General features: G+C 45.0%; 1 protein-coding gene across 2 annotated transcripts in view; it reads right to left on the bottom strand.

Moving 5' to 3' along the window:
* The window catches only part of LOC138665387 (uncharacterized), a 139,167-nt gene that overhangs the window by 46,766 nt on the left and 68,615 nt on the right, over positions 1-23,786 (bottom strand). For both annotated transcript variants that reach the window (XM_069752810.1, XM_069752812.1), the window contains 4 exons: positions 20,496-20,717; positions 20,160-20,273; positions 17,698-17,754; positions 17,249-17,485 (listed from right to left, as the gene is read on the bottom strand). In XM_069752810.1, coding sequence (XP_069608911.1) covers positions 17,249-17,485; positions 17,698-17,754; positions 20,160-20,273; positions 20,496-20,708 — 621 coding nt within the window. In that variant the 5' untranslated portion in view covers positions 20,709-20,717. The remainder of the gene's footprint in view (positions 1-17,248; positions 17,486-17,697; positions 17,755-20,159; positions 20,274-20,495; positions 20,718-23,786) is intronic.

The raw sequence follows: 23,786 nt of genomic DNA on the forward strand, positions 1-23,786 counted from the left end.
CTTTATGTTCGGATGGTGAGTTGTTGTGAATTCTGTTATCGAACTCCCTCCTGTGGTCATGAATGGTACTTTGGCGAGTTCTGTCCATGGACTCCCTCTGGTGGCTGTAAATGGAGCTGCTGGTTCTGAGGTTCCTTCCACAGGTGACTTAGTTTATTCTTTGGCTGGCTGCTCTATTTAACTCCACTCAGATCGTTACTCCAGGCCAGCTGTCAATGTTCTTGTACTGGTTCAGTTCGTTCTTGGATCTTTCTGGTTACCTGTCTACTCCAGCAGAAGCTAAGTCCCTGCTAGTTAATTATTTGTTCATTGTTTTCTTGTCCAGCTTGCTATCATGATTTTGCCTTGCTAGCTGGAAGCTCAGGGATGCAAAGTGGCACCTCCGCACCGTGAGTCAGTGCGGGGATCTTTTAGCACACTCTGCGTGGTCTTTTTGTAGTTTTTGTGCTGACCGCAAAGATACCTTTCCTATCCTCAGTCTGTTTAGTAAGTCTGGCCTCCTTTGCTGAAACCTGTTTCATTTCTGTGTTTGTGACTTTCATCTTAACTCACAGTCAATATATGTGGGGGGCTGCCTTTTCCTTTGGGGAAATTCTCTGAGGCTAGGTAGGCTTTATTTTCTATCTCTAGGGCTAGTTAGCTTTTAGGCTGTGAAGAGGCATCTAGGCAGAGTTAGGTACGCTCCACGGCTATTTCTAGTGTGTGTGATAGGATTAGGGGTTGCGGTCAGCAGAGCTCCCACTTCCCAGAGCTTGTCCTGTGATAGTTTAACCATCAGGTCGTTCCGGGTGCTCCTAACCACCAGGTCCATAACAGTGAGTGCTCCTTTTCACTTTTCTCTGCTTGTATTGGATTAAAGACTCCTGCTCAGACACACACTTCTCCAATTTGGCGTAGAGGGAGTTTGCCTGAAAGAGGTCGAAGACTTTGCAAACATCTCTCCGGTGGGAGTCAATATCTGGATCTGGAGAGTAGATGAGAATATCATCCAGATAGACTATGACCGAGGTGGTGAGCATATCCCGGAAGATGTCGTTCACAAAGTCTTGGAAAACGGCTGGGGCATTGCAGAGCCCGAAGGGCATCAGCAAATATTTATAGTGCCTATCCCTGGTGTTAAATGCCATCTTCCATTCATCCCCCTCATGGATGCGAATCAGGTTGTAAGCACCATGCAGATCTAATTTAGTAACTACCCTTGCTCCCCGTAGCCTATCAAAGAGCTCAGATGTCAGGGGTAGTGGGTACTTATTCTTAACGATGATGGTGTTAAGACCCCTGTAGTCTATGCATGAACGTAGTTCTCCACTCTTCTTCCTCATGAAGAAGAACCCAGCCCCTGCAGGTGACATTGACTTCCTAATGAATCCACTTGCCAGATTCTCTCGAATATACTGGGACATTGCCTCCTTCTCTGGAAGAGATAACGCATAGACTCGACCCCAGGGAGGCTCTGCACTAGGCAAGAGGTCAATAGGACAATCATAGGGGTGGTGAGGCGGATGGGTCTCCGAAGCCCTTTGGGAGAACACGTCCGCATAGGGCCAATAGTGCTCTACCAGAGACTGTGGACACAGACGGTCATCTCCAGCGTGGGTTACCTAGCCACTGCAGGCCCCACATTTTAGACGGACTTACATCTCTGTGCCCGTTGGCACTTTTTTCCATATGACTCCCCTGATGATTCTCCATGACCGGAGTTGAAACGCGTAGGGAGGAAGATTCTACGTTTCAAGAGGTTTTGGGACTCTGCCTTTACACATATTGGGTGGGCTGGTCCCTTAGAGCAAGGTCCATTTGGGGCCTGTCCTTGTCAGGACAGGAGTTACAGAGGGGTTACAGGGTAGACATACTACTTCAGCCCTGCCCCTCCTCATCTAATTGGATCTCTACTGTGTCGTACGGAAGTATACAGTGTCCGGCAGCTTGGGTGAGATCCAACCATTCTTTTTTATTGAGCACTGGTTCACCTGAGCACTTTGTATGTTTTTTTCGTTTGTGTCCTGTTGGATGTGCAGTTTTTAGCATTTAATATTAAAAGTTATGTTTTATTAGTGGATATCCTCCACAGCTGATTCTGTCTTGAGCCAGGGGGTATATATATGGTGTGTTTTTTGCACACTATTGCTTTTTCCACCTCAGTTGTGGCAACCTGAATGCACTCCCTCTGACATCTACCCTCACAAGATTTACTTCATCCCAGAATTCTCCCTGAGGACCACTCTAAATGAGGAGAGTGGTAGCGTAGCCATGGTATCCCCAACAGGACCTCATCAATTCCCTCAGGAATGACTAATAAGGAAATAATCTCCTGATGAGATGGAGACATGGAAAAAGAGAATGGAATGGTTTGGTGTGTAATCTATGAGGGTAGTGTCGACACATTCACCACTCGTATGGTCACTGGTTGGGCGAGCATCACCAGGGGTATTGCGTGTCGTTGGGTGAAGGCAGATGACATAAAATTGCCCTCTGCCCCGGAATCCAGGCAAAGCTCTACCGAATGAGTGGATGAGCCTATGCTAATTGTCCCCTTAAAGGACAATTTGGAGGCAAACGTCACCGTGTCTAGTGTACCTCCACCTACTACCACTAGAAGCTGACATTTCCCCGACCGCTGGGGACATCTGGTGGCAAGATGTCCTGACTGCCAGCAGACATAACAGACCTTGAATGTACGAGCGGTCCGGGACTTAGATCCCACTTGTGACACCTCCATGGCCTCATGTTACTCTGGTGCCTGGACCGGAGATTCCAAAGGTTTGGCGAAGGTGGGAGCCAGCCAAAACCTCTGCCTACACTGTGCTCGTTTTAACCTCCACTCATTAAAACGGAGGTCAATACGAGTGGACACCGCTATTAGCTCCTCCAGTGTGGCGGGAATCTCCCTAGTGGCCAAAGCGTCCTTCACATGGTCAGCCAGCCCCCTCCAAAATACAGGGATGAGGGGTTTATCCGACCTGTCCAGCTCAGATGCTAAGGTGCGGAAGTGGACGGCAAAATGGCTGACCGAGGATGAGCCCTAAGTCAATGCCAACAGTTGGAACGTCGTATCATGGGTGCCTCGAGGTCCCTCGAGCACTCTGCACCACATGATCGACACGCTCCCACAGCGGCATAGCCCACTCCAACGCCCTGTCCGACAGGAAAGACATAATGAATCCCACCTTTGCCCGCTCTGTGGGGAAACGTGCGGCCAGAAGCTCGAGGTGTATACCGCACTGGCTCACGAAACCCCTACAAGATTTGCTATCACCAGAATATTTAACTGGCAGCGGGAGGTGAGATAGGGTCGGAACAGGGGTGGCAGTGGACAAAGTTGCTGTAGCCATGCTAGCAGCCTGAACAGCTACTGCGGTAACATCCACAGCTGAGGTTGTGCGCTCGAGAGCCGCCAACCTGCCCTCCAGCTGCTGGATGTACCACAAGGGTTGCTGTTCGTCCACCATCACTAGCCAGACACTGGCGCTAGTGTAATATTAGGGCTAGCGGAACACACCAAATAATAGAAAGATGGTATAAGGTGCTGCTGAGTAATGACGGACTATATGGCGGTACAATGTGGATACACACACGGGTTAGCTTCACCCTGTATGAAGGAAGTGAACCCTGTTGCGTCACAGGGCCGCGATACCGCACAAAGAGCGCAAGCAAGGAGTCACAGAACTCAATCCCAAGTCTCAGGATTAGGCTGCCGTCACACTAGCAGTATTTGGTCAGTATTTTACATCAGTATTTGTAAGCCAAAACCAGGAGTGGGTGATAAATGCAGAAGTGGTGCATATGTTTCTAATATACTTTTTCTCTATTTGTTCCACTCCTGGTTTTGGCTTACAGATACTGATGTAAAATACTGACCAAATCAGGGCCGTATTTAGAGTTTCTGCTGCCCTAGGCACTTTTAGTGCTGCCTCCCCCTTTGGTGAGTATGACACTATCGGCAGTGACTTTGGCAAAAATCGCTGATGTGAAAGTCGCCTTTTGCAGCAGATCCGACAGTTTTTCCGCATCTGCCGCGTAATGGATCACTTAGGGCAACACTGCGTTCGGCCTCATTCATTCCCTATGGGACTTACAGACATGTGCGGCTCTTGCGGTTTTGCCGCCATCCGGCAAATGCGGTACTTGCAGCAATGAGAAAAAACACTACTAGCAGTGTTTTATGTATCATCGTAAGTGCAAAACCGCAATTGCCGCACATGTTCGCAAGTAGCCATCATTACCTGTCCCTGCACCTTGCTAGCTCATCCCTATCCAACCCTCCCTGACCTAAAACTACACTATAAAGCTTCAGAAAAGCAATTTATTAACTGCCATATTCCTATGATAATGAGGGCTCTAGGCTACGGCGTAGACTGGGACGGGCAGTCTCCGGGTCTCCATCCTCTCTGTGCACACCCTCAGTCCCTGCCTCACTGCCTGTGCACAGACCTCCCTCCACCGCACCCGGTAATCACCGCTCGCAGTAGCATACCAGCAGAGGTGTATCTAGGGTTTCTGGCACCCGGGGAAAGAATTCATTTTGGTGCCCCCCCCTCCGCCAAGGACATATGTGATTTGCACACTCAGTCATGTACCCACGAGCTCCTCTCCCTAATGCTCTCAATGTTCAGTGAAAAACTAAGAGAAGCAGAAGAGAAGCTCGATGTCACAGGACCATAAGAGTATGTGTCCACGTTCAGGATTGCATCAGGATTTGGTCAGGATTTTTCATCAGTATTTGTAGCCAAAACCAGGAGTGGAACAATTAGAGGAAAACTATAATAGAACCATATGCTCCACTTCTGTATTTATCACCCACTCCTGGTTTTGGCTACAAATACTGATGTAAAATACTGACCAAATCCTGATGCAATCCTGAACGTGGACACACACCCTAAGTCTGAAAAATCGCATATGAGTGACGTGTCCATGTGACGACTACTGGAACTTGCAGAGCTGAATCCTGACATCGCAGCTTCTGAATTCTCACAACGCATGCACTGCACTTTTAGGATTCTCCCTTGCCGGTGGACGGTCATGTCAGCACAAGTATGTGATTTGTAGACTTCTGACCACATTCTGACTAGATGTGCCCGGCCTCGCTCAGTTCATTTTCATTGACGGAGGTCACGCATGTCTAGTCAGCACGTGATCGCATTAATGTAAATCCCCAGCATGAGAGAATCCTGACAGCGTGCAGTGTGCACTGTGAGAATTCAGAAGTCTGCAGTCACAAAGAATGACTGCAGACTCATCACAAGCCTGGACATCCCCTTTAAAAGGGACTCTGTCACCTGAATTTGGAGGGAACAATTTTCAGCCATAGGGGCGGGGCTTTCGGGTGTTTGATTCACCCTTTCCTTACCCGCTGGCTGCATGCTGGCTGCAATATTGGATTGAAGCTCATTCTCTGTCCTCCATAGTACACGCCTGCGCAAGGCAAGATTGCAGATTGTGCAGGTACAGTATGTACTACGGAGGACAGAGAATGAGCTTCAATCCAATATTGCAGCCAGCATGCAGCCAGCGGGTATGGAAAGGGTGAATCAAACACCCGAAAACCCCACCCCTATGGCTGAAAATTGTTCCCTCCAAATTCAGGTGACAGTGTCCCTTTAAATCTCCTAACATATATAAAAACATGAGAGTTAGCATCACAAATAACATTTACATCCAGGTACCTGATAGATGACGTCGCCTCTGGAGCCGTTCTCCTTTTCTTCATCTTGTCCAGATCCCATGATGAGTTTTCTCATCCACAGCCGTCTCTGCAGACTTCCATCTTCGCCGCTCTTTTGCAGAAAGTCTCCACATGACGCCCTTAAAGATACAAGTGTCATTATAATGCTCCCAAATAAAAAATTGCCCCTCACTATATTGTCTGCACAAAGTATGACCCCCACACTGTCCCTCTTATGGTACATGCTCTTCACACTGTCCTCTCCTTTCTATACCAGTCCCCTCTTCACACTGTCCTCTCACACTGTGTCCCCCTTATAGGGCCCAGTATTTATACTCCATATTTATACTCCATCCTCCCACACTGCGTTCATGCCTCCCCCATCCTCCCACCCTGCGTTCATGGCTCCCCCATCCTTCTCCCCTGCAAGCATGGCTCCCCCATCCTCCCACTCTGCGTTCATGGCTCCCCATCCTTCTCCCCTGCATTCATGGCTCCCCCATCCTTCTCCCCTGCGTTCATGGCTCCCCCATCCTCCCACTCTGCGTTCATGGCTCCCCCATCCTCCCACTCTGCGTTCATGGCTCCCCCATCCTCCCACTCTGCGTTCATGGCTCCCCATCCTTCTCCCCTGCGTTCATGGCTCCCCATCCTTCTCCCCTGTATGCACGGCTCCCCATCCTTCTCCCCTGTATGCACGGCTCCCCATCCTTCTCCCCTGTATGCACGGCTCCCCATCCTTCTCCCCTGTGTGCACGGCTCCCCATCCTTCTCCCCTGTGTGCACGGCTCCCCATCCTTCTCCCCTGTGTACATGGCTCCCCATCCTTCTCCCCTGTGTGCACGGCTCCCCATCCTTCTCCCCTGTGTGCACGGCTCCCCAACCTTCTCCCCTGTGTGCACGGCTCCCCATCCTTCTCCCCTGTGTACATGGCTCCCCATCCTTCTCCCCTGTGTGCACGGCTCCCCATCCTTCTCCCCTGTATGCACGACTCCCCATCCTCCCCTGTATGCACGGCTCCCCATCCTTCTCCCCTGTATGCACGGCTCCCCATCCTTCTCCCCTGTGTGCACGGCTCCCCATCATTCTCCCCTGTATGCACGACTCCCCATCCTTCTCCCCTGTATGCACGGCTCCCCATCCTTCTCCCCTGTATGCATGGCTCCCCATCCTCCTCCCCTGTGTGCACGGCACCCCACTTTTTTCTCTGTCATACTTACCTCTCACCGGCGCGCAGCACAGAACTTCCTGGCATCTCAGCGTCTTCCTTCCTGTCTTCAGCGGTCACATGGTAGCGCTAATTAAGGGTGATGAATATGCGCATATTCATCACCCTTAATGATCGGTACCATGTGACCGCTGAAGACAGGACGGCGCTGAGACGCAGTTGCAGCCACCGCTGGAGGAAGGTGAGTATTACGTCTTCAGGGAGGGAGGAGGGGGGGGGCGGGAAGGAGGGAGGAGGGGGGGGCGGGAAGGGGGGAGGGAGGAGGGGGGGCGGAAACTTGACCCCGGAGTTTTATAAAATAAAAAAAAAAAAAAAAAGGAAAAAACCTAGCTCAAGGGCGCCCCCCCGCATCCCGCCGCCCTAGGCACGTGCCCTCAAGTGCCTAGTGGCAAATACGGCCCTGGACCAAATACTGATAGTGTGACGGCAGCTGTTATGGCTGGCAATCAGGCAACACAGCGTGCAGTAATCAGCGCACATACAGAGATCTGGCAATAACCCAAAACAATAGGACGAGCTCTGAGACGTGGAATCTCTGTAGACTGCAGTACCTGATCTATCCTCACACAACTGGAAGCAGCAGTGGATTGCGCCTATCCACTACCTATGCAACTCGGCACTGCCTGAGGAGCTGACTAGCCTGAAGATAGAAATACAAGCCTGACTTACCTCAGAGAAATACCCCAAAGGAATAGGCAGCCCCCCACATATAATGACTGTTAGCAAGATGAAAAGACAAACGTAGGAATGAAATAGATTCAGCAAAGTGAGGCCCGATATTCTAGACAGAGCGAGGATAGCAAAGAGAACTATGCAGTCTACAAAAAACCCTAAAACGAAAACCACGCAAAGGGGCAAAAAGACCCACCGTGCCGAACTAACAGCACGGCGGTGCACCCCTTTGCTTCTCAGAGCTTCCAGCAAAAGATAATAACAAGCTGGACAGAAAAAACAGAAAACAAACTAGAAGCACTTATCTAGCAGAGCAGCAGGCCCAAGGAAAGATGCAGTAGCTCAGATCCAACACTGGAACATTGACAAGGAGCAAGGAAGACAGACTCAGGTGGAGTTAAATAGCAAGGCAGCCAACGAGCTCACCAAAACACCTGAGGGAGGAAGCCCAGAGACTGCAATACCACTTGTGACCACAGAAGTGAACTCAGCCACAGAATTCACAACAGTACCCCCCCCTTGAGGAGGGGTCACCGAACCCTCACCAGAACCCCCAGGCCGACCAGGATGAGCCACATGAAAGGCACGAACAAGATCTGGGGCATGGACATCAGAGGCAAAAACCCAGGAATTATCTTCCTGAGCATAACCCTTCCATTTGACCAGATACTGGAGTTTCCGTCTAGAGACACGAGAATCCAAAATCTTCTCCACAATATACTCCAATTCCCCCTCCACCAAAACAGGGGCAGGAGGCTCCACAGATGGAACCATAGGTGCCACGTATCTCCTCAACAACGACCTATGGAATACATTATGTATGGAAAAGGAGTCTGGGAGGGTCAGACGAAAAGACACCGGATTGAGAATCTCAGAAATCCTATACGGACCAATAAAACGAGGTTTAAATTTAGGAGAGGAAACCTTCATAGGTATATGACGAGAAGATAACCAAACCAGATCCCCAACACGAAGTCGGGGTCCCACACGGCGTCTGCGATTAGCGAAAAGCTGAGCCTTCTCCTGGGACAAGGTCAAATTGTCCACTACCTGAGTCCAGATCTGCTGCAACCTGTCCACCACATTATCCACACCAGGACAGTCCGAAGACTCAACCTGTCCTGAAGAGAAACGAGGATGGAACCCAGAATTGCAGAAAAATGGAGAGACCAAGGTAGCCGAGCTGGCCCGATTATTAAGGGCGAACTCAGCCAACGGCAAAAATGACACCCAATCATCCTGGTCAGCGGAAACAAAACATCTCAGATATGTTTCCAAGGTCTGATTGGTTCGTTCGGTCTGGCCATTAGTCTGAGGATGGAAGGCCGAGGAAAAAGATAGGTCAATGCCCATCCTACCACAAAAGGCTCGCCAGAACCTCGAGACAAACTGGGAACCTCTGTCAGAAACAATATTCTCAGGAATGCCATGTAAACGAACCACATGCTGGAAGAACAAAGGCACCAAATCAGAGGAGGAAGGCAATTTAACCAAGGGCACCAGATGGACCATTTTAGAAAAGCGATCACAGACCACCCAAATGACAGACATCTTTTGAGAAACGGGAAGGTCAGAAATGAAATCCATCGAAATATGTGTCCAAGGCCTCTTCGGGACCGGCAAGGGCAAAAGCAACCCACTGGCACGTGAACAGCAGGGCTTAGCCCTAGCACAAATTCCACAGGACTGCACAAAAGCACGCACATCCCGTGACAGAGATGGCCACCAGAAGGATCTAGCAACCAACTCCCTGGTACCAAAGATTCCTGGATGACCGGCCAGCACCGAACAATGAAGTTCAGAGATAACTTTACTAGTCCACCTATCAGGGACGAACAGTTTCTCGGCCGGACAACGATCAGGTTTATTAGCCTGAAATTTCTGCAACACTCTCCGCAAATCAGGGGAGATGGCAGACACAATGACTCCTTCCTTGAGGATACTCGCCGGCTCAGATAACCCCGGAGAGTCGGGCACAAAACTCCTAGACAGAGCATCCGCCTTCACATTTTTAGAGCCCGGAAGGTATGAAATCACAAAATCAAAACGAGCAAAAAACAACGACCAACGGGCCTGTCTAGGATTCAAGCGCTTGGCAGACTCAAGATAAGTAAGGTTCTTATGATCAGTCAAAACCACCACGCGATGCTTAGCACCCTCAAGCCAATGACGCCACTCCTCGAATGCCCACTTCATGGCCAGCAACTCTCGGTTGCCCACATCATAATTACGCTCAGCAGCAGAAAATTTCCTGGAAAAGAAAGCACATGGTTTGAACACTGAGCAACCAGAACCTCTCTGTGACAAAACCGCCCCTGCACCAATCTCAGAAGCATCAACCTCGACCTGGAACGGAAGAGAAACATCAGGTTGACACAACACAGGGGCACAGCAAAAACGACGCTTCAACTCCTGAAAAGCTTCCACGGCAGCAGAAGACCAATTAACCAAATCAGCACCCTTCTTGGTCAAATCGGTCAATGGTCTGGCAATGCTAGAAAAATTACAGATGAAGCGACGATAAAAATTAGCAAAGCCCAGGAATTTCTGCAAACTTTTTAGAGATGTCGGCTGAGTCCAATCCTGGATGGCCTGAACCTTAACCGGATCCATCTCGATAGTAGAAGGGGAAAAGATGAACCCCAAAAATGAAACTTTCTGCACACCGAAGAGACACTTTGATCCCTTCACGAACAAGGAATTAGCACGCAGTACCTGGAAAACCATTCTGACTTGCTTCACATGAGACTCCCAATCATCTGAGAAGATCAAAATGTCATCCAAGTAAACAATCAAGAATTTATCCAGATACTCACGGAAAATGTCATGCATAAAAGACTGAAAAACAGATGGAGCATTGGCAAGTCCGAACGGCATCACCAGATACTCAAAATGACCCTCGGGCGTATTAAATGCCGTTTTCCATTCATCTCCCTGCCTGATTCTCACCAGATTATACGCACCACGAAGATCAATCTTAGTAAACCAACTAGCCCCCTTAATCCGAGCAAACAAGTCAGAAATCAATGGCAAGGGATACTGAAACTTAACAGTGATCTTATTAAGAAGGCGGTAATCAATACACGGTCTTAGCGAACCATCCTTCTTGGCTACAAAAAAGAACCCTGCTCCCAATGGTGACGACGATGGGCGAATATGTCCCTTCTCCAGGGACTCCTTCACATAACTGCGCATAGCGGTGTGTTCAGGTACGGACAAATTAAATAAACGACCCTTAGGGAATTTACTACCAGGAATCAAATCGATAGCACAATCACAATTCCTATGCGGAGGAAGGGCATCAGACTTGGACTCTTCAAATACATCCTGAAAGTCCGACAAGAACTCTGGGATGTCAGAAGGAATGGATGACGAAATAGACAAAAATGGAACATCACCATGTACTCCCTGACAACCCCAGCTGGTTACCGACATAGAGTTCCAATCCAATACTGGATTATGGGTTTGTAGCCATGGCAACCCCAACACGACCACATCATGCAAATTATGCAGTACCAAAAAGCGAATAACTTCCTGATGTGCAGGAGCCATGCACATGGTCAGCTGGGCCCAGTACTGAGGCTTATTCTTGGCCAGAGGTGTAGCATCAATTCCTCTCAACGGAATAGGACACCGCAAAGGCTCCAAGAAAAATCCACAACGTTTAGCATAATCCAAATCCATCAGATTCAGGGCAGCGCCTGAATCCACAAACGCCATGACAGAATATGATGACAAAGAGCACATTAAGGTAATGGACAAAAGGAATTTGGACTGTACAGTACCAATAACGGCAGAGCTATCGAACCGCCTAGTGCGTTTAGGACAATTAGAAATAGCATGAGTAGAATCACCACAATAGAAACACAGTCTGTTCAGACGTCTGTGTTCGTGCCGTTCTACTTTAGTCATAGTCCTGTCGCACTGCATAGGCTCAGGTTTACTCTCAGACAATACCGCCAGATGGTGCACAGATTTACGCTCGCGCAAGCGACGACCGATCTGAATGGCCAAGGACATAGACTCATTCAAACCAGCAGGCATAGGAAATCCCACCATTACATCCTTAAGAGCTTCAGAGAGACCCTTTCTGAACAAAGCCGCTAGTGCAGATTCATTCCACAGAGTGAGTACTGACCATTTTCTAAATTTCTGACAATATACTTCTACATCATCCTGACCCTGGCATAAAGCCAGCAGATTTTTCTCAGCTTGATCCACTGAATTAGGCTCATCGTAAAGCAATCCCAGCGCCAGGAAAAATGCATCAACATTACTCAATGCAGAATCTCCTGGTACAAGAGAAAACGCCCAGTCCTGTGGGTCGCCGCGCAAAAAAGAAATAATAATCAAAACCTGTTGAATAGGATTACCAGAAGAATGAGGTTTCAAGGCCAAAAATAGCTTACAATTATTTCTGAAGCTCAGGAACTTAGTTCTGTCACCAAAAAACAAATCAGGAATCGGAATTCTTGGTTCTAGCATCGATTTCTGATCAATAGTATCTTGAATCTTTTGTACATTTACAACGAGATTATCCATTGAGGAGCACAGAGCCTGAATATCCATGTCCACAGCTGTGTCCTGAAGCACTCTAATGTCTAGGGGAAAAAAAAGACTGAAGACAGAGCTAAGAAAAAAAAATGATGTCAGGATTTCTTTTTTCCCTCTATTGGAAATCATTGAAAGGCTCCTTGTACTGTTATGGCTGGCAATCAGGCAACACAGCGTGCAGTAATCAGCGCACATACAGAGATCTGGCAATAACCCAAAACAATAGGACGAGCTCTGAGACGTGGAATCTCTGTAGACTGCAGTACCTGATCTATCCTCACACAACTGGAAGCAGCAGTGGATTGCGCCTAACACTACCTATGCAACTCGACACTGCCTGAGGAGCTGACTAGCCTGAAGATAGAAATACAAGCCTGACTTACCTCAGAGAAATACCCCAAAGGAATAGGCAGCCCCCCACATATAATGACTGTTAGCAAGATGAAAAGACAAACGTAGGAATGAAATAGATTCAGCAAAGTGAGGCCCGATATTCTAGACAGAGCGAGGATAGCAAAGAGAACTATGCAGTCTACAAAAAACCCTAAAACGAAAACCACGCAAAGGGGCAAAAAGACCCACCGTGCCGAACTAACAGCACGGCGGTGCACCCCTTTGCTTCTCAGAGCTTCCAGCAAAAGATAATAACAAGCTGGACAGAAAAAACAGAAAACAAACTAGAAGCACTTATCTAGCAGAGCAGCAGGCCCAAGGAAAGATGCAGTAGCTCAGATCCAACACTGGAACATTGACAAGGAGCAAGGAAGACAGACTCAGGTGGAGTTAAATAGCAAGGCAGCCAAAGAGCTCACCAAAACACCTGAGGGAGGAAGCCCAGAGACTGCAATACCACTTGTGACCACAGAAGTGAACTCAGCCACAGAATTCACAACAGGCAGCCTTAGAGTTCCTCTAGACCTCTTTCGCTCGACACCACTACTGGGGTGTCAAAGTATAAAAGAAATAATAATTTTAATGCACAAGAGTGCGTGCAGTGCCGCTCTGGTGGACGCCACTAACCACCCAGACTTGGGTCAGGCAAGCGCTCTAATAGCGCACGGCCAGAACTGGCGGTCACAGCAATAACACCCTGTATCGTGTGTTAAGTGCTGATAGCTCTGTTGGGTGCTAGATAGCAAACATCCACCATACGCGAGCAGTCAAACACTAGGGAGGGGATGATTAATGAGCGGCTTTCACATATCAACACACACGATTTCAAGTATAGTCCCAGAAAGACCTGCTCGCTGCTGATCAGTGCTGGCTACAAAGGCAGAGCCTGGAAGGGTAACAGTAACCAGTTGCACAGTATCAGCCAGAGCCAGGTGCTGGGACTGACGTCTCTGCTGAGCAGGCGCCGCTGGAGAAGAATCAAGATTTCCCCTGTGCAGAGGTGGAAACTCGACACCTAACATAGAGCTTTGCAAAAATATTCTTGTATGTATTGTATACAAGTTGAGGTGGTTCCAGTGGGTTTGTTTTTTTACTTCTTATTGTACACAAAATGATTTTTTTCTGGCTGATTGCTGATTGCCTGGAATACACTTGAAAAAGAACAGCCACAACAAATGAACATAAGTGCACAGCAACGTCAAAATTACTTGTTACTTCTTTTAATCACTCCAGGGTTTGGAAACTGATGTGGTTAAAAGCAGTAAAATGCAGTTTCTATCAGGCAGCCGCTCACCAGTGGGGTACCGCAGGGGTCAGTATTGGGACCTGTTCTCTTCAACATATTCATTAATGATCTGGTAGAAGGTTTACACAGTAAAATATCGATATTTGCAGATGATACAAAACTATGTAAAGCAGTTAATACAAGAGAAGATAGTATTCTGCTACAGATGGATCTGGATAAGTTGGAAACTTGGGCTGAAAGGTGGCAGATGAGGTTTAACAATGATAAATGTAAGGTTATACACATGGGAAGAGGGAATCAATATCACCATTACACACTGAACGGGAAACCACTGGGTAAATCTGACAGGGAGAAGGACTTGGGGATCCTAGTTAATGATAAACTTACCTGGAGCAGCCAGTGCCAGGCAGCAGCTGCCAAGGCAAACAGGATCATGGGGTGCATTAAAAGAGGTCTGGATACACATGATGAGAGCATTATACTGCCTCTGTACAAATCCCTAGTTAGACCGCACATGGAGTACTGTGTCCAGTTTTGGGCACCGGTGCTCAGGAAGGATATAATGGAACTAGAGAGAGTACAAAGGAGGGCAACAAAATTAATAAAGGGGATGGGAGAACTACAATACCCAGATAGATTAGCGAAATTAGGATTATTTAGTCTAGAAAAAAGACGACTGAGGGGCGATCTAATAACCATGTATAAGTATATAAGGGGACAATACAAATATCTCGCTGAGGATCTGTTTATACCAAGGAAGGTGACGGGCACAAGGGGGCATTCTTTGCGTCTGGAGGAGAGAAGGTTTTTCCACCAACATAGAAGAGGATTCTTTACTGTTAGGGCAGTGAGAATCTGGAATTGCTTGCCTGAGGAGGTGGTGATGGCGAACTCAGTCGAGGGGTTCAAGAGAGGCCTGGATGTCTTCCTGGAGCAGAACAATATTGTATCATACAATTATTAGGTTCTGTAGAAGGACGTAGATCTGGGTATTTATTATGATGGAATATAGGCTGAACTGGATGGACAAATGTCTTTTTTCGGCCTTACTAACTATGTTACTATGTTACTATGTTACCACAATAGTGTAAAATAAGCAGAAAAAGAGCTGGAGGTGTCTTTGTCACTTTTGCTTAATTTTTTTTTAGATGTAAAATAGTGGCATCTCTTAGTGTTTCTTAACTATTATCTACAATGTGCACAAATCATTAGGCAATTTGTATTTTTGATTATTCATTTTATTATTGAACAACTACAGTGATGTTGGTCAATCCAATAGGTTAATAAACCTGAATATTTAAGAAATTAAAAGTGATATTTTGTGTTTTTTAGGAGAATATCTGTGTTTGCAGAATTATTAGGCAACTAAATGAAAAATGTTCATTTTCCCAGCTCAATTGTTATTCTCATCTCTTAGGCCTCTTTCACACTTCCGTCTTTTGCGGTGCGTCATAATGCAGTGAAATGACGTATAGACGGACATTGTGAAAATAGTTGAAAACGTGTGTAACGCATCCAGGAGATGCCTTCCAGGCATGCTCAGAAGGAAAAACGTGATACGTCGCTGGATTCCAGTGTTTCACAGTCAGCGACGGATGCTGCGCTCATAGGCTTCCATTATAGCCGACGACGGGCAGCACAGGACCCATCACTGAGCGATTTTCCGACGTGAACAAAAAACGTTCCTCTGAACGTTTTTTGTTCCCGACAGACCGCTATTTTCCGATGGATCCAGTGCACGACGGAAGAAACGGATGGCCATCCATCACAATCCGTCGGTAATACAAGTCTATGGGAAAAAACAGGATCCTGCAAAAAAATTTGCAGGATCCTGTGTTTTCAAACCTCGACGGATTTCGACGGGAGATAAAAGACGGAAGTGTGAAAGAGGCCTTACAGTGAGAATAATAACCAAGCAACTAAAAATGTACAAAAATACATTTCTGACATTTCTACAAAAAAGTCTCAGTTATCAATATCCTTCCACCCATGGAGAGTGTCAGTTTCTTAATCTGTTGACGATCAACTTTTTGGGCAGCGCCATCCATAGCCTTCAGACACTGTTCAGAGAAGTGTGCTGTTTGCCTTCATTGGAAATCTTTTGCTTAAGAAGAACCCACAAGTTCACAATAGGGTTTAGGTCAGGTGAGGAAGGGGCCATGTCATTATTCTTTCATCTTTAATGCCTCTCCTGTCTAGACAATAATTTTATGCATGTGATGGAGCATTGTGCTGAATAAAGATAATGGTTTTCTTGAAAGGTTCAGACTTTTTCCTGTACCACTGCTTGAAGAAAGTGTCTTATAAAACTGGCTTGGAAGTTGACTTTGAGTCCATCTTCAAACTGAGAAGATCTAACTAGCTCATCTTTAATAATAGCAGCCCATAGTAGTTCCTACCTCCACATTTCTGGCGTTGGAGTCAAAGTGAAGGACTCTGCTCGTTACTGATGCAGCCATATTCCCATCCATCTGGTCCTTCAAGAATCATTGAACTCATCAGTCCTTAAAACCTTTGGAAAATCTTGGCCTAGTCTTGACATTTCACCTTCTGTATCTTGTTCAGTAGTGGTCTGGTTTCAGCCTTCCTTACTTTGGTCATGTCACTGAGCACTGAAGAACTTGTGCTTCTGGACTCTCCAAGGAGGTTGCAGATTTGGAATATGACAGTATTGGAGGATAATGGTTTCCTGGTCATTTCAAGTTTGATTCTTTTAAAATTTGTGGAGTTAATGTGTGCCTTTTTTCTCAACAAGTTTTGTGCGACCCTGTTGACTATTTACAACAAAACTTTTAATTCTTATGTGATCACCCCACCCCCAATATCTTAGAAATTTCTAACAATTTTTGACTTTTCAGAGTCAGTTAAATCTTTTTGCCCATTTTGCCTGAGGATAATAAGCTGCCCAATAATTCTGCACAACTTAATAAAGGGAGTTGCATCCTTAGGCGACATCCTCCCTTATTACACAAATACTTATCACCTGGTCTGCTTCATCCAATAAGCATTCAAGTTTATACAGTTTGGAGTTGAAAAATCTGCAGAAAAATTATGATATGGTTAAAATACTAATTTGCCTAATAATTCTTCATAATCATAAACTGTATTAACATCTTTTTTTCAGTCTCTTTATAGGCAGGATATTGGTTTGCACAGTTTGACAGTTTTCCACATTGTTGATAATTCTTACTGAAAACATAGTCCAATACATTTGGCCCTACTGTACATATATGATATTTAATATACTGTACATGCCTGAGAGAGGGAAATTATAAAGTGTCCGAATTCAGAGATGACGGATGTTAATACTGTCAATCTTTGTATAGCACTGCAGAATGTATTGGTGCTAAAAGACATTCAAAATATAAAGCTTTTTTCTACTTTAGGTATGAAATTTAGAATACAAAAAAGATATTTAGCAAGCCTTATAGTTTTATACACTTCCAAGAATGAATATTATTGCAGCATGTATGTAAATGTCATAAAGATCAACCTTGTACTCTTCCAATCCAGCCTTGCATCTCCTCAGGTAATAGTCAGAGTCATATCCATAGTAGTATCTTGGAGGCATTGTTGATCTGTAGTAACCATCAGATCTTTTAAGGAGATTATCACAGACTTCTACATCGACTCCACCCCAGCCATAATATTGAATATCATTAATTGCCATGACCATGCCCGCAATAGACACACTTAAGTTCATTAAAAGGGAAAGGGAGACAAGTGCCACCTGTGTGGGTAAGTGAGAAAAGACAAAGTAGTCAGCATTAGAAAACATCTAATAAGTTAGTGACAGCCTAACTAATGCATTATGGATGCTCACTTATGGATTTCTTCTCAAGAACACATTTAACTGTTTAACAGAACATGACAAGAAGACATAGAGTATTATTGTAGAACCAACTCTGCCAAACTATTCTGTAACGAAAGGCCAATAATTACCCAGCATGCTTGTGGAAACTTGTAAGTCACAAGATTCAGTATCCCAGATACAATGAACTGTGAAAAAAGAGGCAACAGGTAAAATTGGTTTTATTGAGCTTTCCAAATTAAGGATGTATTCACACTGAGCTTTTTTGTTTTGTCTTTGAATGAAAAACTTTTTTAAAAATCACAAGGAGTTCAAAAACACAATTGGAAACTAGGAAAGTTTCTGATCCGAAAATTTGGAAAAAAAACTCAACGTGAACACATCCTAACAAAGCAAAGCATAGACTTTTTTTTCATTCAATAGAAAAACATGAAGTATGGAAATAAAATATATGAATTAATGGTCTCTCAATTAGAGGGCTTGTCTCCTTACAGGGTGTGCACCCCAAGCTGTCAGGAGTCTCCAGTATTGCCAGCTCGAGCTGCAGGTCAGTTGAGTGGGAGTCTGTGATTTTCTTACTTCAGACCACACTCCAACTAGACGTTCTCGGCCTTTCTCAGTACACTTGTACTGAGAGCGAACAACAATACCAGAGAATTCTGACAGGATGAGGCGCGCTCACTTTGATAACTCAGAAGAATGTCAGTCTGTGAAAATTGGACCGCACTCAGATTTTATCCGAGTGTGACTTGACTTTTTCCACGGATCCATAGAGTTTTATGGGTGAGCGCCATCCAATTCAAACCATGCAATGCTGCGATTCATTTTCCTTGGACCAACTCGGTCCAGGAAAAAAAAAATCAAACTTGCACAATACCTTAGAACAGTGTTCCCCAACTCCGGTCCTCAAGAGCCACCAACAGGTCATGTTTTCAGGATTTCCTTAGTATTGTCCAGGTGATGGAATTATTGCCTGTGCAGGTGATGCAATTATCACCTGTGCAATACTAAGGAGATCCTGAAAACATGACCTGTTGGTGGCTCTTGAGGACCGGACTTGGGGAACACTGCCTTAGAATAACATGGAGATGAATGCTACACTTCAAAATGATGAGGTCATCTGCATGAACCTTTAAAGTGTCTGTCAGTACAGAATGACTGTTCAAACCAAGTACAGACACCCAGTGCTTCAGGATGGGTCCAATTATTTAAGTGCATCTTCCGACCTGCTTGTTTTTAATCTCTTTCCTCCTTTTTTGACTAAATACTACTACTGAAAGAGTTGTCAATGAAAAAGAGGGGGACATGGAGAGAAAATAAGATGGTGGTAGGATCATTAAATAATTGGCCCCACCATGATGCCCCAAGCACCTGTACTTAGTTTGAACAGTCATTCTCTGCTGACAGATTCCCTTGACTGGGGTTGTCACATGAAGACAATTCCTGTCCATATGCTCGACTATTTGGATGTCATATTGGAAGGTCTAGAACAGAGTTATCACCCATGCAATGCTAAAGAAATTCTGAAAACATGAGCTGTTGGTGGCTTTTGAGGACTGGAGTTGGGGAACACTGGTCTGGAAGAACAATACACTCTCCAGTACTTCTGAACCTTTAAATCAGAGAGTCTTGCCAGAAGAGGTGTCCCTCAGCATATTAGTAATTGGGATGCTTGACGCTGAACTGACTGTAATTGCAATCTAAAATTGGTTGACTATGAAGAGACAAATCCTTCACAGGAAAGCTCTTACCACAAATGACCTACTGCTATGGAACTGCGCCTGCGCAAGTGACATACACATCAATGCTATTCCCACACAGCCGCAGTAACAGCCACAACTGCGCGCTCTACCCGCTCTACCCACGCATGCGCATTAACGACGCGGCTGTTACTGTGCCTGCGTGGGGAATATTTCTAGTCAGCTATAAATAGAGATGTTCTTTGTCATTGTAATCCTGCACAGAAAATACGGAGACTGCTGGTACTTAGTGTCCTTTCTGGAAGAGTTTACAATTTATTGTTTTCATAACATAAAAAAAAATATTGCCAATATAAAAAAAAAAAAAGTAAATACATGTGACACAAACACCTGATTTAAACAATGTGTTATTTTCATTGGTCTAGGTGTAGAGCGCCTATCTGAATGTGGCTTAAGGGAAGAGTTACTCTAGCAATAGAATATGTTTGGGTAATGAAGGCTACGAAATTACTGCTTGCTATGGACATTGGTTCCTTCCCTCTTGATCCCCCAAAATATTTTTGGCAATTTTAAGATTTATTTTTATAAAGCAAAAATTCTTTGAAAAAACTTATCAAATCAATTTTCACTTTGCCATACATAAAATCTATACAATATACCCATAGCCTCTCTCTATGGCAGTTTGTTGTACTACTAGTCCTAAGATCTTTCCTTTCCACACTAAAGAGCAATTAGGGGTAGAGTTCTAATACATGGTCTGTACTATTCTGTGTGGCCCACAGGGGCCGTGTAGGTTAAGTATGCATCAACATTAAAAGGTATAAACGAGGAATAGAGATCAGACTATATTTGGGATACAAAGGTGCAGAAGGACATCATTTACTGGCACTTACCGGAAATCCTACCCAGAAGTGGAGACCTGTATAGTAGATGATCATACTTGGCTGGATTATGGCTATGATAATGGCCAACATGACAGAGACCAAACCCAAGGTGATATATGCTGCCTAGATTAAAGAGAATACATACGAGATTATATATACACATACATGTACGTATTGTATCCTACAATCAATAAATCTGACGGCCCCATACATTCTGTACATCATACAAAATATTTCTTCATGATTCCTGTATTTACAAAATATCTCTGGATGCTAATATACTTCTACCAATCCATATAAATGTAATAATCATATTATTGTTAGAAGAGTAGTCATACACCTTACCCCAAATCCTAGGGGTGCTGCCGAACCAGTCGTATGGGAGGGCTTTGACTTTTGCCCACTTTTCTGCATTTTCTTCATGTCATAGACGAATCGGAAGGTGTCCAGGCAGCAGTCCAAAGTAGAACGCTGGTTAATATTGATGTGTACCATTGTTCCCTCAGGGGTCTCACAGGAGACGTTGCCATTTTCACTCTTTACTGTGCTCATAGACATTTTGTCACACTTGGGAAATAATTTAAAGAGAAAAGCCAAATGCATCAAAGTTGCCTGAATTTTTTTTATCATTAAAGCATATATGAAAGAGAAATGTATTAATTACATAATTATATGCTCTAGTGCTTGTAACATATTCCTTAATTTTTTAGAGAGAACAATGTAATAATGAAGTTTAATAAATATAAGTACTTACGTGTGTAGTGGTAAATTCATTTGTATGTGTATGAAAAGCTTATCAGTGACATATAAGACTGTACTTCTATGATTACAAATATCAAAAGACTGAGTATCACTTCCAAACAGAAAGCAGGTATGAACAGGTGCTTACTAAGAGCAGCCATCTCCATATATAAAGTAGCACTCTGTAGTGCTATAGCATGCAAACATGATATATATGAATTGCACTACTGCTTTAGTAAATTAAAAAAATTGAGAATTCATGTGTACCCGGAAGCCACAATAAGGTGACTCTCATTGCTGGGAACCTGCCTAATGTGAATCCTCTCTTGGGCTAAAGCCTACATTTATATGGGAAGGTACGATCCTGCTGATTCAGCAATTCAAATCTCATATGTTTCATGTTTTCATGCCTTAACGCATAATTACAGCAGGATCCTACCTTCCCATATAAATGTAGGCTTTAGCCCAAGAGAGGATTCACATTAGGCAGGCTCCCAGCAACGAGAGTCGCCTTATCGTGCCTGCCGGGTACACATGAATTGGCCAATTTCTGAGCTAAATATTTCATGTTTGCATGCTATAGACTCACAGAAAAAATTCCCAAAGAAAAGAAAAATATCCTAAAAATCTATCCTTTATTGATATATATTAAAATCGTAAATGTGCACTTGACAACACCATCACCAAGTAGATGCAAGCGTACTATAGAAAAGGCCGGGTGGTGCCAAGCCCTACGCTTTCTCAATACTCCCTACCTGTCAGCGGAGGTTGGCACCCTATTATCCTGCACCGTGGCGCCCCCGCTCCTCGTCGACTAGCCCTGCTATCCCTTTTATGCCCTAAGTAGGGTCAGGAGAGAAAATCCCACTCAGACAATAATTAAATATGGATAGCTTGGAAGGACATGAAAAAGTCAGTAAAATATCTAACTAGATCTAAGGGTCTCACCTGACTTGGTAGTCTGTGTCCCTTACTTAATGTATGTATACATCAAAATTATTATTTAGGCAAGACGATATAAACAACAGGTAGGGATGTCACAAAGAGACTAAAACATACACATGTGATCTTGGCCTAGCTATATATGTATTACGGTCACCAGATGTTATGATGACAATAGGGAAGATGTATTTGCTGTAATGTCAGACATATCCCATACCGTCATAATAGCGATCAAACTGCAGCTCTCAATAGATAATCAGTACAGAGTAGCCACATGTCGTCCCCCCATATACTTGTTTGTTATGACACATGTGCTAACCAGATCCATAAATCACCTTCTATTTAACACAGAAGTTAATATACATATCCCTTTTCTACTCAACGCGTTTCTCCCCTTCTAATGAAAAGGGGTTCATCAGGAGTACATCCAGATAACAAAGGGTTACTTAGCTTGCATAAAATATCAGCATGTTGGCATGGTAGATAGCTGCACCACCGGGCCAATCCCCTTATCTCAGTAGCGCCCACACACAAGTGCTAAACCTCGTGTATTAAATAGACTCCCCATTACCTCTGCACACCAAACACCTGAGAACCTGGAGCGCTTATCCCATTTCCGGCGCTTCTATCTCAATGGTCCATTACCTAAGTGTTCAAAGACGCGTTGGCGTCATCAGAAGGCGCGCCGTCGCTACAGCAGGACGACACAGCGCAGGCGCCGACCAATCCAAAATGGCGCATGCGCACATCAATAGGCGTCTCACCGCCACAGAAGACCAGAACGCCGCACATTCAGGGCGATCCGGCGTCACACAAAAGCGCATCTCCGCCAACGATGCGCAGGCGCCAAGTCGCCCAGGACCACGCATGGACATTCCGGCCACACATCACAACGCCACAAATCAAGGCGATAGTGCGCAGGCGCCAACCCATCCCGAGCTGCGCCTGCGCCCCTCAGTTATAGAATATCAGCCGGTTCCATTAGCGCACGCGCTATAAAGTATGGAAGTTCTTATATTCTTGCATAATCCCAGAATATAGTGCGGCACCGGCCAATTGCGGTAGCGCCTATGTGCCCACATATGGGGACTTCCGTTCACCAGGTTCTGAAGTAAAATATAAAGCACACAAGTTTAATATTAGAAGCAATACAATAGCGCCCGTACTATAACATATTTCTTCATAAATGATACATCCTAATTCACATACCTACATGAGAGAAGGCAGAGGTAACAGGTAAAGAATAATATAGTCCTTAATACACTTTTTAAGACACAAATAACATCTGTCACAAATTTGACAGGTAACAACAAGTTAATTGTCCAAAATTTGGACCGATAGTAGATAAATGACCCATTAGGGTCGATATGACAGGTTTTTCAATTACCACATATCTCTCAACCTTCATATGTAACGAGTCATAGGTAGCAGCCAAAGTTCATTTGTTCGTTTAGACCCTTCGGTGAGACCGTGTCCAGTCTATGGATCCATTTCAGTTCTTTTTGCAAGATTCTACGGTCCCAATCACCTCCTCGTATCGTTTCATCTTGACTCACAATTATTTTTTGTTTGAGGGGAGGTTCTACCACCAGCTCAGGGGCACCGCTATGGGGAGCCCATGTACCCCCACATATGCAAATTTGCTCCTGGGCTGGTGGGAGGATACTATTGTGTTTAGTGAAGAGAAATTGGCACTATGGGGCTCCCAGATATTATTCTGGGGACGCTTTATAGATGATGTCCTAATTTTATGGACGGGTGATGTTGCCTCTTTCAATGCTTTCGTTCTCGACCTGAATGTGAATGGTGTAGGTCTTGTTTTTACATCTGAAATTGACAAAGATAAAATTAACTTTCTAGATGTCACAATCAGTAAGGACAGTGATGGCCATCTTGCAACCACGGTATACAGGAAACCTACCTCAACTAACAACTTACTTAACTGGGGCAGTC

Source organism: Ranitomeya imitator, chromosome 2 (genome assembly GCF_032444005.1).
Source record: "Ranitomeya imitator isolate aRanImi1 chromosome 2, aRanImi1.pri, whole genome shotgun sequence".
NCBI lineage: Eukaryota > Metazoa > Chordata > Amphibia > Anura > Dendrobatidae > Ranitomeya > Ranitomeya imitator.